This window comes from Dermacentor variabilis, chromosome 7 (genome assembly GCF_050947875.1).
Source record: "Dermacentor variabilis isolate Ectoservices chromosome 7, ASM5094787v1, whole genome shotgun sequence".
NCBI lineage: Eukaryota > Metazoa > Arthropoda > Arachnida > Ixodida > Ixodidae > Dermacentor > Dermacentor variabilis.
In genome coordinates, this window is record NC_134574.1 from 82,202,239 (window position 1) to 82,217,906 (window position 15,668).

General features: G+C 42.0%; 1 protein-coding gene across 3 annotated transcripts in view; it reads right to left on the reverse strand.

The window, feature by feature from the left end:
- LOC142587574 (uncharacterized) overlaps positions 1-15,668 on the reverse strand; it is a 129,499-nt gene that overhangs the window by 14,605 nt on the left and 99,226 nt on the right. For 2 of the 3 annotated variants that reach the window (XM_075698686.1, XM_075698684.1), the window contains 2 exons: positions 2,766-2,839; positions 1,997-2,021 (listed from right to left, as the gene is read on the reverse strand). In XM_075698686.1, the coding sequence (XP_075554801.1) occupies positions 1,997-2,021; positions 2,766-2,839 (99 nt within the window). Of the gene's footprint in view, positions 1-1,996; positions 2,022-2,765; positions 2,840-2,904; positions 3,042-9,563; positions 9,829-15,668 lie in introns of those variants that run through there. The other variant, XM_075698685.1, reaches the window with a different exon arrangement.

Consider the following 15,668-nt stretch of genomic DNA (forward strand, 5'->3'; position numbering starts at 1 on the left):
AATGTGCCAGGTTGGACGCTGATACCTCGGTAAACTGTATTAAATACGTGGTAGAGCGGTTATTTAACAAGACGGGCGTGGATATATAAAGTGAAACTTTCGATGTATTTGACAAAAGAAAACTACGTTCTCAAATCCTTAGGTAACGGACGCGCTCATGCTTTCTAATAAAACGAAATATAACATCTATAGGGAAATAAAAAGGCAACCTTATAACACTTCCTTGAAGGAAAGATACCCTATGTATTCGCAAACTCCTAATACAACACTTTATGCAGCAAATCAAGCTTATTTTAGCAATCGCATTGAACAGAACAGAAAGAATTCGAAAAAAAAAACTGGTGGCTTTTCAACCAGTTTCTAGGGCAAGACGTAAAACAAAATCCCCCAGAAAAAATAATATACAATGACTTTGTGTACACTACACCCGAAAGTATCTGTAAGGCTTTCAGTGCCTATTTTTGTCCCACATTAACTCAACTGGTAAGGATATTGATGCAACGTGCATTCCGCGTACAAATGCTTCTTTTTACCTTTAACCTACAGATGAGCTTTAGGTAGCTTCAGTTATTTCTCCTTTGCGAAACACAGCCTATGAAATTGACAATGTTTCGGGGCATGGCGTTAAACTTGTAACTGGCATCGTGTCACCAGTTCTTGCGCATATCTTCTATACTATATTTGTCACGGGTGTGTTTCCAGCGCGGATGAAAATTGCCAAGGTGCGGCCACTGTACAAGTCAAAGGACAAGCACAGAATAGAAAACTACCATCCAATTTCAGTGCTACCGTTCTTCAGCAAAATACCCGAAAATATATTCGCGAAGGGCCCTAATGACTACCTACACGAGTACAACATTCTTTCTTTGCACTAATACGGTTTTAGAAATGGCCTTTCCACACAAACTGCTGTCTCAACATTTACGGACTTAATTAGAAAATCAATAGACGGTGGTTATCTTGTCGCGGGACTGTACATAGATTGTGCGAAAGCTTTCTATGCTCTCAGTTATATTATATGCAGCGATAAATTGCTTAGTTACAGAATTAACCGAATGCTTTTGACGTTGATTGACAGTAATTTTGAAAATCGGCAACAAATTGTTCGTCTAGACGATTTTCAGTCCAACAACACCGTTATTAACCTTGGCGTTCTCCAGAGATCCATACTTGGACCTTTATTTTTTTTATTAATATAAATGACTTCCCTTCACAGCTTGTATGTGCTACTCCTGTAGATTATGCAGACAATACTAACATTATTATAGCTGATCGTGAAGAATGCAACCTAATTAATGAGCTTCACCCGTATTACAAATTTTGCACCGTTGCTGTACCCTGAAGGCCCTTCACCTTAAGGCAACGAAGACAGTTTTTACCTTATTTTACTCTGAAAAAAAGAAAGCGACTATTCATTGAGATGTCGTTTACAGTAACCATCCCATAAAACAATCTAGTGAGACAAAATGTTTTGGTGTTGTTATCGATAACCACTTAAAATTCTGCCTTCATGTGCGTTCTGTAGTCTATAAGGCTTCATATGGCTTGCATGTGTTGTTGAAATGTAGAAACTATTTCTGTCCCAACATACTTATCAATCTTTACTACGCATTTTTTCAATCTCACATTAATTACTCCTTAGCGATCTGGGGTTGCACATACAAAAGTCATCTGTCACCGCTGTTTGCACTTCCAAAAAGAGCTCTTCACAATATAGCACCGAACAATATGCATATTAGGAGTGAAGATTGCTTGACAAGAGTCTCGCTCCGTCCCTGACTTCGAAAAGTAGGGAAGGCATCTTGTTGTCGCTTTTTATTGCCTAGGGTAAATACTAATTACGGTAGCTCTACACTACAGTTTACAGACACCTCAGTTTAGAATAAGCTTGATAGTGACCTAACCATTCTATGAACATTGCATACATTTCTTAAACTATTAAAGCACTCACTTATGATCAATGCGTAACAATGCGCAAGCTTGCATATGTCCCAACCTTTATATTTCTTTATTTTCTTTTCCTGTGCCAATGTTTTGGATGACGTAAAAAAGAAAATTGTTAGAAAAATGTGTCCCATTTGTGAAGTTTTCCCTACTACTGTATTTTGTTGTGCGTAGGCAAAGGTTGATCAATAATGTTTTTTTGCAGTGAATAATTGAAGCAGTGTTGCTTAGTGTTGATAGTTCAATTATCCGTAAGAATTTTAGGCACCTAGAATAGCTGTTTTCAGCACGTGTTTACATTTAGTGGAAATGTGGGGCACATTGTGAGCAATATCTGCCAACGGATTGATCCTTCGTCAAAAAATGTGATTGGCCGAATAATAGAGAATATTCATTTCCTTCCTATTGCGCTGTTTATTACAGTTGTTTAGTAAGTGTTTCGAGAGTTCAGCATGAATTGAGAATGACATCGTCCTAATTATAAGGAAGTAAGAGTAATGAGACAAATCATGTCTATTGTGCATTCATTTTAGTAATATGAACTACACCGTTACCGAAACGTTTTACGCTCGTTTTCTCAGCACATTCATAGAAGAAAATGCGACGTCAATTTTAAGTTTATACTAAATGATATTTTTGCACCGATGTAAATCCACGGAATCTTTCAAGTGCATGGTTTAGGTACGAGGTCCTACAAGACAGTGGTGCTTTTGAATAAAATGCAGTCTGGCACTTTCCAATTTACATTACACCAACTACACGACATTAGACTGTATCCATAAAAAATGAAAGAAATACCATATGAGCTTCATTTTTCATACCTGGTTTGCGGAGTTCCATAACGTTTTGCTGGTGCTTTGGAAAGATTCCTTCGTAGTTCTTTGTAATCGGATGCCTGAAATAAAATAAATATGGTGAATTCTATTGCAAAATTTTTAATAACGTTTTAGGATATCTTACGATTTACGGTCAGTGTGAAATTTTCGTGTGAAATAAATGGACCCTTGCGTCATACTCTTCATCTCGTCCACTTCACAAGAAATATGGTCCTTTGTGGTTGTATTCCAAGTCCATATAGGATCCTTGGTACCAACAAACTGTAAGAATCAAAGGTAGCGTAATAACTAAACCGCCTGTTTGTCAATGTCTGAAACTATCTAAATGCAAGGAAATGTACTCACGCAAACCCTACCGAAGGTTATCTGTAAAAGACAGGTTCGGCCGCACCTTCATTCGTAGAGAATGCTACTCACTGAAGGGAACCCGGGAACAGCTTAAATTAAGGTTTGGAAATCTGCGCTCAAATATAAACTGCAGAGACATAAATGTTGAGTGCCAGTGTACAGCGTAAATTATGCCAGCTCTAACTGCATAGCAAATGGAGTATTGTGTAAGAGTCTTCCTAATGGGCTTTCCAGTTCGGCAACTGCTGATTGGCAGGAGCTGTACATGCGAGGAGGAGGCGGGCTGGTGCAGCATTGCATGGTGACGTCTGTCACCTTCTCGCTCGTACCACTCCGGCTAATCAGCGGTGGCCGCAGTAGGGAACGCAGGTGTAGCGCCCACCAACGCTCCAGCGCGGGGCTGCTATGGTCCGAGCTCTCAGCCGGCGCCTTGGCGTCGGATGCAAAAGAGAAAATTAAATTTGGGCAGCACACGCTCAAGGCGCCAGCCCAGCAACTGCGGTGTTGTTCGAGAGGCCCCTGGTTCTTACGCTTGGTACTACGCCGCTATATGAACTTCGGCACCTGTGGGGACATACGATAGCCTTTGCCGACAACCCAATTATCTATAAATTGCTCTAGGCGTTAACTGTCACAGCTCCGCTGCAAAACACCACGTGTCTGAGGAATAAAACAGTGTAGTTATGAACCTTAATTCCCAGTACTACTTCAGTTCACCTATACTTTTACCACAGGTGTGCTGTTAACAGCTCTGTTGACAGAAGTATGCAATGAAACAACCAGTGGGACCTCAGTTCCCTCACTCTACTGCTATGTAGCCGCTCCAGTGGATTTTGTCTCTAGCACAGTGAATAACAATCTAGAAACGTTCGGCTTTACGCTTACATTCAGAATTATCGTCAGTGGCTTCTGCATATTTTCGTTTTGTATAGGAAATACAGCCTATTAAAATGTAGAATGCCTCTAGCTTATAATATAAGGCTTTCGGATGATCTAGATGATAATTTAGAGCAAGAATAATGTCACACCTTGCACGAAAGGCGAAGCGCTGATAGTGGTAGCAAAGTATAACACATCCACATGAACCAAGTTCGTAGAGGGGATAGTCGTGTCAATTGAACCGAACACTCTCTTTATAGTTATATTAGCAATCATGGTTTCCCACTGGCACAACCAAATAGGCACACATATCACTTGGTGACTACAAACAATTCCTATTGCAATGCTGCCTTTATAAAGAGCACAAAGAGACGAAAACTAAAGCTCCAGCTGCGTTTCGCTTCAACAGGTCTTCGGAACTTTAAATTAGGCCATCTCTAGCAAAACGCACGTGGGAAAACAGTAGAAACACAGCCACCCGCCGTATTGGCTAGAAGAGCTTTACACACACTGAGATTAGTTCCAAGGCAAGGTGGAGATGGCGCATGGCCGGGCTAGAGGAGACGACGAGGCTTACATACCCCCGCCCTTCTTTGTAAGACCGGTGCGCGCTTTATCACGTGACCTCTGTTATTATGGGCTCAATGAGACACCATACTCCATGGCTAACCCTCGTGCCCTTCCCTCGCGCCCACAGCTCAAGGCGTCTGGGGCGCGATACCATCTTATCGCATTTGACCTTTACGCGGAAGCACAGTGCAACATTGACGATTACAGTGAAAATTCGCAGTGAGTAAAATATGCATAGAATAAATATAAATGCATAAAGGGTTAAATACGCCAGCATGTGACTGCGAGTAAGGTGCTACAATATAGCCATTACGCGAAACCATGGCAAAAGTGCCCCAGGACGTGCTTGAAAGTTGGTGGGGTGTGAAAATGCACCCTTAATATAAAATGCACTAAACATTCGAAGCTTACGGCCTTGCTCATACAGCTACTGGTGCCAGTGTCCCACATGCTCTATTTTAGGACAAATTCGCGCACTCTCTAACTTCTTCAGCCTATTCTTCATAGACCTTTGCCGAGAAAATCTTATGTCTTATGAACCTATGGCAGGTTGGAAGCGTTTGTCGTGTCAGTGTATCAAGCAGGTGGTTATGGGGCGAGCTGGTAGTAATTTTCTAAACAAATGTTAGCGCGAAAGTAAAGGGGACCGCGCCTGTGCCTAATCGCTTTCTGTTTCGCTCTAGTAAATATTCAGAAAAGTATGACTGAAGACAGACAACCGTAATAACTAATCGATCTGTGAGACGGATCCCCGCATCTGCCCCATGGCTGCAGACTACTCAGGGCCAAACATTTTTCAGGAGCTTTGTTGGCTCACGGATCTACACTGCGAGCGATGATCGCGCAACACATAGCTCTCAAGAAAATCTAATTTACTCATTGAAAGCTCATGAACACATCTACTCCGCATCTTTCAGTATTTTGGCCAAGTGCTGTTATTTTAATCTGGGTGCTTCCCGAATTTCTGCTTGTATTCTAAGCTGCATAAACAGAGACTACTTCGCAAAGATCGTTTGGAACAAGCATGACAATTCTGTGTTGATTAGGTGAAGCGACTTGGTTTTTACTAGGACAGTCCATAAATGAAACTAGCTCGTACCTACGATCTTTTCGAAGCCCAGCATAACTTCCATCGGCAACACTCGAACAACATACAAGGGGACTTCAATCTTCTTTTGCACTTTCTAGCTCTGGTTGCAGTAGTATAATTAAGATATATGCTATCTGGTAAGGCATCGGGACACCTACTGTCACGCAGTTGAAGCTCACAATGATGTCTATACTTTCTCGGAACGTCTGATTTGCACGAGCGGCTTTGACTCAATGACTGTCTCTATACCCTCTCTATCCCTTCTCCCTTTTCTTCGCCCTTTCGCCAGAGTAAAGTAGCCAACCGGCCTCTTTAATGGTTAACATCCCTGTCTTGTATACCCTCTCTCTCTCTCTCTTGTAGGGGAACACTACTAAAACAACCAATTATTGAAGGAGCCTATTGATGTGGCACAACAAGAAATGGCCGCAATGGTCCCTTGATTTTACACTTGCACCTGAGCGCTAGTGGCCTTATATATTTGCTGTTTACAAATATGAACAAGCTTTTATGTACTATCATTAGCTTTCTTTTTGTGAAAAATAACAATTTATGACAAATTTGAGTATCCTAATAAGTAAGCTGTCTAATATTACTACAACAATATTCCTTTTTTTGCTTGCTTTCCTCTTTAGGCTTTTTCTTGCCCATTCCTCTTCACTCAATATTTTACTGGCCAGTTATCCATACAATGTCTGTCACACCGACTCATCATCGCCTGATTAATGGACATGCAGAGTAGCTCTTCAACTATGCAAATTTTCACTTCATCTAGCAACCCTAATTATGCAACCAAAGGAATGGTTATATACGCGTTGCTTAACTTGTCATCACTTGATCGCCATATTTCCCTGGTCGGTTACTCTTTCGACTTTGTACGCCTACAAACGGGTTCATCGTAAATAGTGGTAACATCGTGAGACTTGAAGTTCCCCTTGACGTGGCATGAACGAGACAGAAATAACTACGCGAAATATGTGCGCTTCGACAACCCAGCGTACAAAAACCGAATGTGACTTCTGCGTAGCTTATTACAAGGAGATCAACTTGAGCTAATGCGGGCTGATTAGGTAGGCTCTAGGTACATGAAATTTCAAAAATAAGCTGGCAGCTTATTTCGCGTTTTCGTAAATCTAAGCAATTTGAAGTTGAAGAATTCTGTGCAAACACACAAGGGAAGCTCACAAAGAAGTGATGCTATAGCGCCAGTGCTTGTGTCATCTCTTCTTTGAGCGTTGTCCTTTGTATCTGCGCTGAATTTTTCACCTTCAAAATGCTATGTAGGAACTATCCCTGGCAGAAGTTCTACTGTAAAAAACCTAAGAAGCATTGATGTTGGCTAATACTTTTTACTGCTGTCACTATCGTATCGTGCACTGCAATTCTTTATTTCAGGTAAATTAAACACCGAAATCTGCAGGAGCTACGGACATTAAGTTAGCGTTTGGCGAGGAAGGCAATCCGCAAATGGCTCACGCAAGAGAATGTGCTCTTTCCATGAAGGCTGAAAGCTCCACTACCACCGACCACCAGGATAAGCGGCTAATAAGCAAAAAAGACACTTGCTTTAAAATTTTACTAGTTCTTGTGGTCGAATTGTGTTTATGCCTCGACGTGTTATAACAGTGTATATAGGTTGTCATACCGTCTTAGAAAGGTTTCGTCACGTCGTTGTTCCTCCTGCACCAATGTAACAGACGCACTTGCACATTCTTCAGCTATTATGAGTTGTGACGTGTCAATGTATTCTCAACAAACTTGAACCACTATCTTTGTTTACAATGGCATCACGGTGTTTGATGTATCGTGGCCAAAATGTACAAGTTGCCGTATGAATGTTGTTTCACCGCGCTTCCGTGGACCCTGTCGTATTTATTCAAGTGGTGACGCGTGAATTGCTTTCCATCGAAGGGGGGACGTGAGGTGGTGTCACCGCGTGCGGACGTGTCTCGGCGGCTCCGCGAGTTTTTGTGTGCAATCCCTGTTTTTTTGTTCTATTCTAGCGGCTCTTTCATACGACGTGTGTGAAGATTTATGTTACGTTTTGAGACTATTTTTGAAGAAGTCTGCGCCCTAGAACGCCTTTAATCTGACATTTACAGTTCCTTGCCTACGATTGTTTGGTAGGCAAGGAACTGAACTGTTGTATCAAGACTCACTCTGTAAGGACGCCATCGCGGCCACTGCCAAGGCTCCTGTATAGAAATAGATGATCTCCAGGAATAACAAAGTGAGGCATCCCATGTGACCCGAAGGCTCATACAAGGCTATTTTTCGCATTCGCGGAAGTTTCGAGGCCTCCCGCTTCAGCCACTTCCAACTCACGAAGCTTCTCTATACGGCAGCCGGCTTGCTAGCCACTGTTACGCTGCGCCAAGACGTCATTACCATCAACCCCACGGCCTACGCAAATACCCTCAGCACGGAAAGCTACGATCGCCTGACGAAATATCTCGCAAGCGAGTCGCTCACGGTCGACGGCCAAGAGTACGAATTCACCTCCTACAGCGTTGCAAACTCCAAGACGTGCAAAGGCATTATCTGCATTGATAAAGAATGCCTAGGAGAAGTTATCTACGAAAAAGACAGCCTACCCATGATTCCTGAGTGCAACCCACAAATGTGTTTTTCAGATCAGACGAATGGGAAAAACTTTCGACGCAGATTTCAGGTCTTCCTTGGGCATTTTTTTTTATTCAAATACGAAAAGGTGGTGCTCCTCCTACAGTAGTTTCAGGAAGAAAATTGTGTTCTGCGTAAACAAATTCTTGACCTCCCAACCCCTTCTCTATGTGCGACTACTACCTCTACATCTCAACCTTTTACTGATAAACAACCGTCTATAACCTCTTCCCAGTCTGAGAGAATAGCGATCCTACTTTAACTATGGACACTTCTCCTCCTCCCACTACCAGTACTGCCACGAAGCGCAAATCTATTGATGATTGCAGAGGTACTTGGAGGGAACACGATAAGCTAATATTTAATTTGGCGACACACATTCGAAAGTGTAACAATCACTTTGAGGACCCTAAAAATGCATGCATGCTGTAGAACCGAAGCATGAGTCGCTTGCTACTAATGATCATAACCTCAGTACCCATATAAACGCTAAATTTAGTCAGGATGACACCCGACTTCCCCAAGTTGATCAAATTACCTAAACACCCGATCTACTGCATGGCCGCATCCCCTAAGCGCTCCAAAATAGTCGTGCGGCAGTGCAACTGTAGAGGCTTTTAAAATAGAAGACACAATCACACACAATCGCCCGCAGTCATTGCTTTATAAGAAACGCATGGTTACGTTAAAATCTCGGGCTACAAAACATTACAATTCAGAAGGTGCGAACGTCCCAATACCGCTATCCTAGAGCAAAGTCATTTGACCGTTCCTTGCTCCCATTTCGAAGGTACCGAGTATGGACATTGATCACTACTTTGTTGAAATACTTTCTAAAAAGACGGGGTCGGCTCCTGCTTACACCCTTAACATTTACAGCAGTCCCAGCTCTAAAAGGCGCCGTTTTATTACCGTTTTTGCTCGTGCTAAACAGGAAGCTCGGAGAATCCCGCTCCGAATGTTGGGAACTCGACCGTATGTTGTGCATACTACGATGCAGGGCTACAAATAGTTTTCCCAATACACAATGTCACACACACTCAATCTCTGTGATAAATCAAAAACACTTCAACGGGGCCATTGCGTTTCCTTTTACGGCAAGTTGATGTGAAGAGACACGTTTCCTTCTTTTGTTGTAGTAACGTCCTTTTCCTGCAATCACATCATGTATTAAAATTTTTACCCAATCATTCGTGTATGTTCCGATTCCTTTAAGTTTGCTTACGGCGCGTTCCGAGCTGCAGCATTGAATTAAATTCTGTGGTTTTACGTACCAAAACCACCATTTGATTCTGAGGCACGCTGTAGTGGAGGACCGTTTTGCTTCTCGCATCAGTAACATTCTTTTCTTCGAATGATGTTCTAAAATGCGCACCCGTTCTCGACAAAAAAAGTGGATATGTGACCAACAGGGGATCTTTAACGCGCCCCACATGAACAGGACACAGCCGTTCTTGCATTTCGACCGCTTTGAAATGTGGCCACCGTGAACGGCACTTGATCTCGCGACTTCTTGCTTAGCAGTGCAACGCCGCACCCTGTAAGCCACCACGGCGAGTAAGAGCTGGAACAATGATATTTTTAAATTCTGTACAAACTGACACAAAAAATATCATTTGTTTCTCGGTTACAATATGGTCTAAGGGAAAAAAACATTGAGCTTCAAACATTCCTGCGTAACCTAAGTAATGGACTGATTAGTCTCACACTGGCGAATAAGTTGAGAATTTTCTATTATGGGACTTAATCGCTAGTCTTAGTTTGTTTCAGTGATTGGGGCTACACGTTAGTGGATAAAAGAAGAAGATTCTTTTTAAAGCACAAGCAAATGTCAGCTAAAATTTGCGCGCGATCTAGACGTCATATATTTCCTGGAACGTCGCCTTTACTAAAAACAGTCTCTGGACTCTTCCGCTACAGCAAAACCTTCGTTTCAGTAAGATGATGGTTTGACGTTTTATTTGTCAGTTGTGGCGTATATATACAGGGTTGAAAAGAACACAAGAAACATTTAGAGGACATTTAAGCTTCAGCTTCAAGAGTGGAAAGCGATAGCATTGTAAGAACCCTGACTGCTTTTCATGCTTCCCGGCAGCTGCAGATTATGTTACCGTAACGTTTACCGGGAAGCCCTGGGGGCGAATGCTACGCCTGACGGCAACCTTTCTGGTAGAAACGAGGCCTCATGCGTGGGCCGATCTCCGGTTACTGCTAGCACTTTTAATACGTCAGTGTTAGAAGATCTAGCATAAAAGGTAGGTGCTGTCGATGTTCGTTTTACGTTACATTTGTTTGCTAGCTTTCACAATCAACATTCCGAGGAATAACTTTCCAAAGAATGAAAGACAAGCTATGAGCAACATTGGTTATAAAAGGGGGGTTGAGTAAACACCTTTGCGCGAGCATGGTTGTGCGAGCAATAGATGTAACTGCCATTGTAGTTCACTACCCAAGTAACGCAGATGACAATATTGACGTGTGAAGTTTACCTTTCTGATATCCAGTTTTTTGCCGAGAACGGGTGCGCACTTTAGAAAGTCATTCGAACAAACAAATGTCACTGATGCGAGAAGCAAAACCGTTGCAAAGAGTGCATTTTCTGCCATACTTCTGCAGCATCTATTTCGGAAAAGCTAAAGAGCATCTAGAAAGTTAGCAGCTGCTTGTTCGTGATCAAGGCTTCTTACATATTCCGAATGCACTGCAGCGTCCTTTAAGTATTGTGCAGGGAATTTCGCAGGTGGGATATGCAAAATTATAGATTACTTGCCACAGCTCTAAGACTTTGTCATACTCTATTCTTTACGGCATGAATCTGCATAGCTCTGTTTTTAGTTTTAAGAGGAATCATATGCGCCAGCCTTGGCGTGCATGTGCCCCATATCCTCATGAACTATTTTCCAACTACGTTTAATAATGTCGTGTAGTTACGCTCCACGATGGACATAAAGAGAAATAAAGCGCAGATAGTGTCAGCCTTTTTTTCGACCACTAACATTTCTTTACCAGCTCGGCACATCTTTAGATTAGCTGAGCTGACAAAGTTGCAGAATATCTCAATTTTTTACACTGATATAAATTTTCCCTAGCATTGTTGCCTATTTTCTATTGCACGTTGCCGGCTCTAGCTGGTTTGGTTTCATAGTAGACATGGAGCAGCGCAACACGACTGTGACCAAGAATGTGAGGACACATAAACAGCACCACATAGCGTTGCGCGTGTTTCTTCTCATTCTTGGTCCAGGTCGTATCGCCCTGCTCCGTGCCTACTACTGTCACCTATTCTATTGATTGCGAAGAGAAGATGCTTGCCATTATTGTGGGCGCTCGTGTTGTGTACTTCTTCTCGTCCTTCGTCCGGGTTGCGCTGCCCACCCATAGGAAAGAGAAGGTCCGAATGGAATAATAATAATGTGGATGTGGTCTTTCACCTTCTTGATACCTGCAACCATCTATATCATATTTTTAGGCGGTTGAAATATTTTTCCGAATTAGAAGCAAAAAAAAGCGTCGTATCATCATCATCATCATCATCTTTTATGGCCACTGCAGGACGAACGCCTCTCCCCGCCATATCCAATTACGACTTTCCTGCTCCAACTAATTCCAACTAGCACCCGCAAAAAACCCAATTTCGTCGCAACAAGTAGTCTTCTGCCATCCTTTATTGCGCTTCCCTTCTCCTGGTACCCAATCTGTCACGCAAATGGTCCAACGGTTATCTACTTTACGCATTAGATGACCGGTCCAGCGCCATTTTTTTCTCTTCGTGTCAATTAGAATATCGGCTACACCCGTTTGCTCTCTGATCCAAACTGCTCTCTTTCTGTATCTTATTTTTGGTAAATATTTGTTCTTTAGATTATTTGGCAAATATTTGATAGGATACTGAGAGTAAGCTAATAGGCATTTATTTTCCAGTTCTTTAATGTCTCCCTTTTTGTTGATTAGTATAATGTTTTCATTCTTCCAGTTTTCTCAGACCCTTGCAGTTGACAGACATTTCGTATATAGAGCCGACAGTTTTTCAAGCATTATGTAGCCTCCATCTTTGAATAAATCGACTGTTATTCCATCTCCGGTCGCTTTTGCCAATTTCATGTCTTGCAAGGCCCGTCTGACCTCATTTCTATTTATAGGAGGAGTTTCTGTATCCTGTTCATTATCGTTTCTAATGGAGTTCTCCCGAGCCCTCTGGGTACTGTACAGGTCAATAAAGAATACTTCCACTGCATTTTTATACCTTCGTGATTGCTGATGATATTACCCTGCTTATCTTTCAGTGCATACATCTTGGTTTGTCCTATGTCAAGTTTCTGTCTCACTGATTTCAGGCTGCGTCCATTTTTTTACGGCTTCCTCAGTCTTTCTCACGTTATAATTTCGAATTATCACCTTGTTGATCAGTTTTGACAGTTGTGCGGATTCTATCTTATCTCTTGAGTTGGAGATTTTCATTCTTTGTCGTTTCTTTATTAGGTCCTTTGTTATTTGGGAGAGCGTGGCTACTGGTTGCCTTGGTGCCTCGCCTCCCACATGAGTTGCTGCCTCTGAAGCGAGCCTCGTTACAGTTTATTCATTATTTCTAAGTTATCATCATCATCTCTATGTTCTATCCTACAAATTTGTTTGCAACTACCAGCCTAAATTTGTCTGCTTTTACTCTTGCTGCCGCTAAGTTGACCTGCTTCTTCTTGACAAATTTTACGCTTTCTCTTTTCAAATTGAGGTGAACCCTAGCCATCACTAACCTATGATAACTGCACCTTACCGTACCTATCACTTCTACATCCTTCGCTATGCTGGGATCGGCAGAAAATATGAAATCAATATCATTCTTTGCTTCACCATTAGTTCTTTTCCAGGTCCACTTTCTGGTGCTATGCTTCCTGAGCAAGGTGTTCATTATTCTCAGCTTATTCCTTTCTGCGAATCCTACCAGCACCTCCCCTCTATCGTTTCTAGAATCGACGTCATAGTTGCCCATTGCCTGCTTTTGGCCCACTTTTGTGTTGGAGTCGCCTATTACTATTGTATACCGAGTTTGCACTTTTCTCATCGCTAATTCAACATCCTAATAAAACTGATCTGCTTCCTCATCACCGTGGCTGGGTGTTGGAGCGCAGGCTTGTACTGCCTTTACTGCCGTAGTCGCTCAGTGGCTATGGAGTTGGCTGCTGAGCACGAGGTCGTGGGATCGAATCCCGGCCATGGCGGCCACATTTCGATTGAGGCGAAATGCGAAAACACCCGTGCACTTAGATTTAGGTGGACATTAAATATGCCTCATACTCATAATCATACTCGTACTCATTAAATATGCCTCATAATGAGAAAGTGGTTTTGGCACGTAAAACCTCATTTATTTTTTTTTGCACTGCCTTCAATTTACACCTCTTTTTTAGTTTGCCTAAGACAACTTCTACCCTCTCATTAATGCTGCACAATTGGTCAATGTTGCCAACTATGTCTTTATGGATTAAGAACCCTACTCCCCATTGCTTCTGATCAGGTAGACCTCTATAGCAGAGGACATGGCTGTTATTGAGCAAAGGATAAGCCTCCCCATTTCTTCTAATCTCACTAAGGCCAATGATATCCCAAACACAATGTCTGCTAGTTCCTCAAAGAGTAATGCTAAGGTGGCCTCACTAGACAAAGTTGAGCAATTAAAGGTAAACCGGGTCAGTTTATACTGGCGGCCTGTCCGGGCCCAGGGATTCTTACCAACCTCTGCTGCATTACAGGTCTGACCACTGCCTTGGACAGCAGTTCTGGGGACTGAGAGCTGTGATATCATTGGGGAAGTTGTGTGCGCAGTAAGTATAAGCAAACCCCTCTATCATAGAAGCATAGGCTCGGGGCACATTATGTATTCCACCTGCCTTTAAATTCCATGCGACGCTGTAAAGAAACACTGATATGTAATGTCATACATTTAGTCCATGCCATGTACTTTCTGAAAACTTGACGAAAACGGTCCCCTTCGAAAAACATCATAAAAATAAAGAAGGTTTGTACACATAAATGTCCATGTTAGACACATCTCCATGGTTGGCGGGTAATAGACCAGAGAGAACATACAGCTAAGAATCACTGGGATATGGTCCTTTTGGCAACACCATTCATTATAAAATGGCGTACTATGAAAATAGTATGTTAGCTCTATGGATGGCGGGTAATAGTCCTGAGAGATCATACAGCTTAGAAATAACTGGTATGTAGTCCTCTTGGCGAAACCATTCACTAGAAAATTTTCGTACTATGAAAGTAGTATGTTTGTTTAATATTGATTTTCAAATAAAATCGGTGCTTTACCTAAATAAGTACACTGGGCGTCATTGGCTTATTGCAAAATACTAGCCAGCTGGGGAAATGATAACCGTACAGTGAGCACTCCAAACACCATCAATGGGATAGTTTTGCAGTTTGAAGCGATGGTGTGGCGAACTTGATTCACTTTATCTCGCTATTCACTCTTGAGCTCACTGATGTAGTACGTGCACCTTTCGTGTACCTTTGTACTCTTCGTAGTTGTTATGCGTATTGTGCAGTGGCATCTGCGCAACTTTTATATCAATGGTCAAATGCATGCGGCAGAAATGTTCCCCTTGGAATGAAGATCTTCGCTCTCTTTCTATATGTAGGCCACTGTGATAATCCAATAATCTTATTAAATTGGTGTAGGTGAATTTGATGAATTGATGTTGCCTTGTTCACCTGTGCACGAAGTAACCAAATAGCTTTAAACAGAAACATTGTTTCTTTTAGTTGTCTTTTTTGGAGAGTACAAAACAGTAATTTGATGTTATTGTCCGGTCAAAGAGGCTTATTGAACATCCATTAAACGTGCACTGAACTTTTTTTATAGTTTTGGAGCACAACCTTCCTACCCACAGCGGTTTGAATTTGGCAATATCTGTCACTCATTACAAAATAGAAGTGACAACTTGGCGTAAGAAGGCAGAAAATTATCATTTTTTGTGTGCCCAATGTGACTTAGCATTTAGTCTAATATGTGCATGCGCTTACAGCTGGCGAAAGGAAATTGCCTATATAGCAAAGAGAAACATGATTGACCCATGCTTCTTAGGCGTGTTTTTATTATTAAACACATCTGTTGATTCTCACGTGATGTCTTTTTGGATTCGGAAAATTCCTGCGTTTTGACAAACACGAGGTAGCTTCAGCGCTTTCATAACAGAAGGCCACATCTAACTGACCATGCAATTTTTGTGGAGGCTGTTGCTTCCTGGGGTACTTGAAATTCCCGCTTAAAAATGCTGTGGCATAAGATAGTTACCGCTTCCATAGTCAGGAAATATTATTTGTTAGCATCGTTCTTCCGAGGATGTTAGGTGTACTTTGCAGCAAAGTTA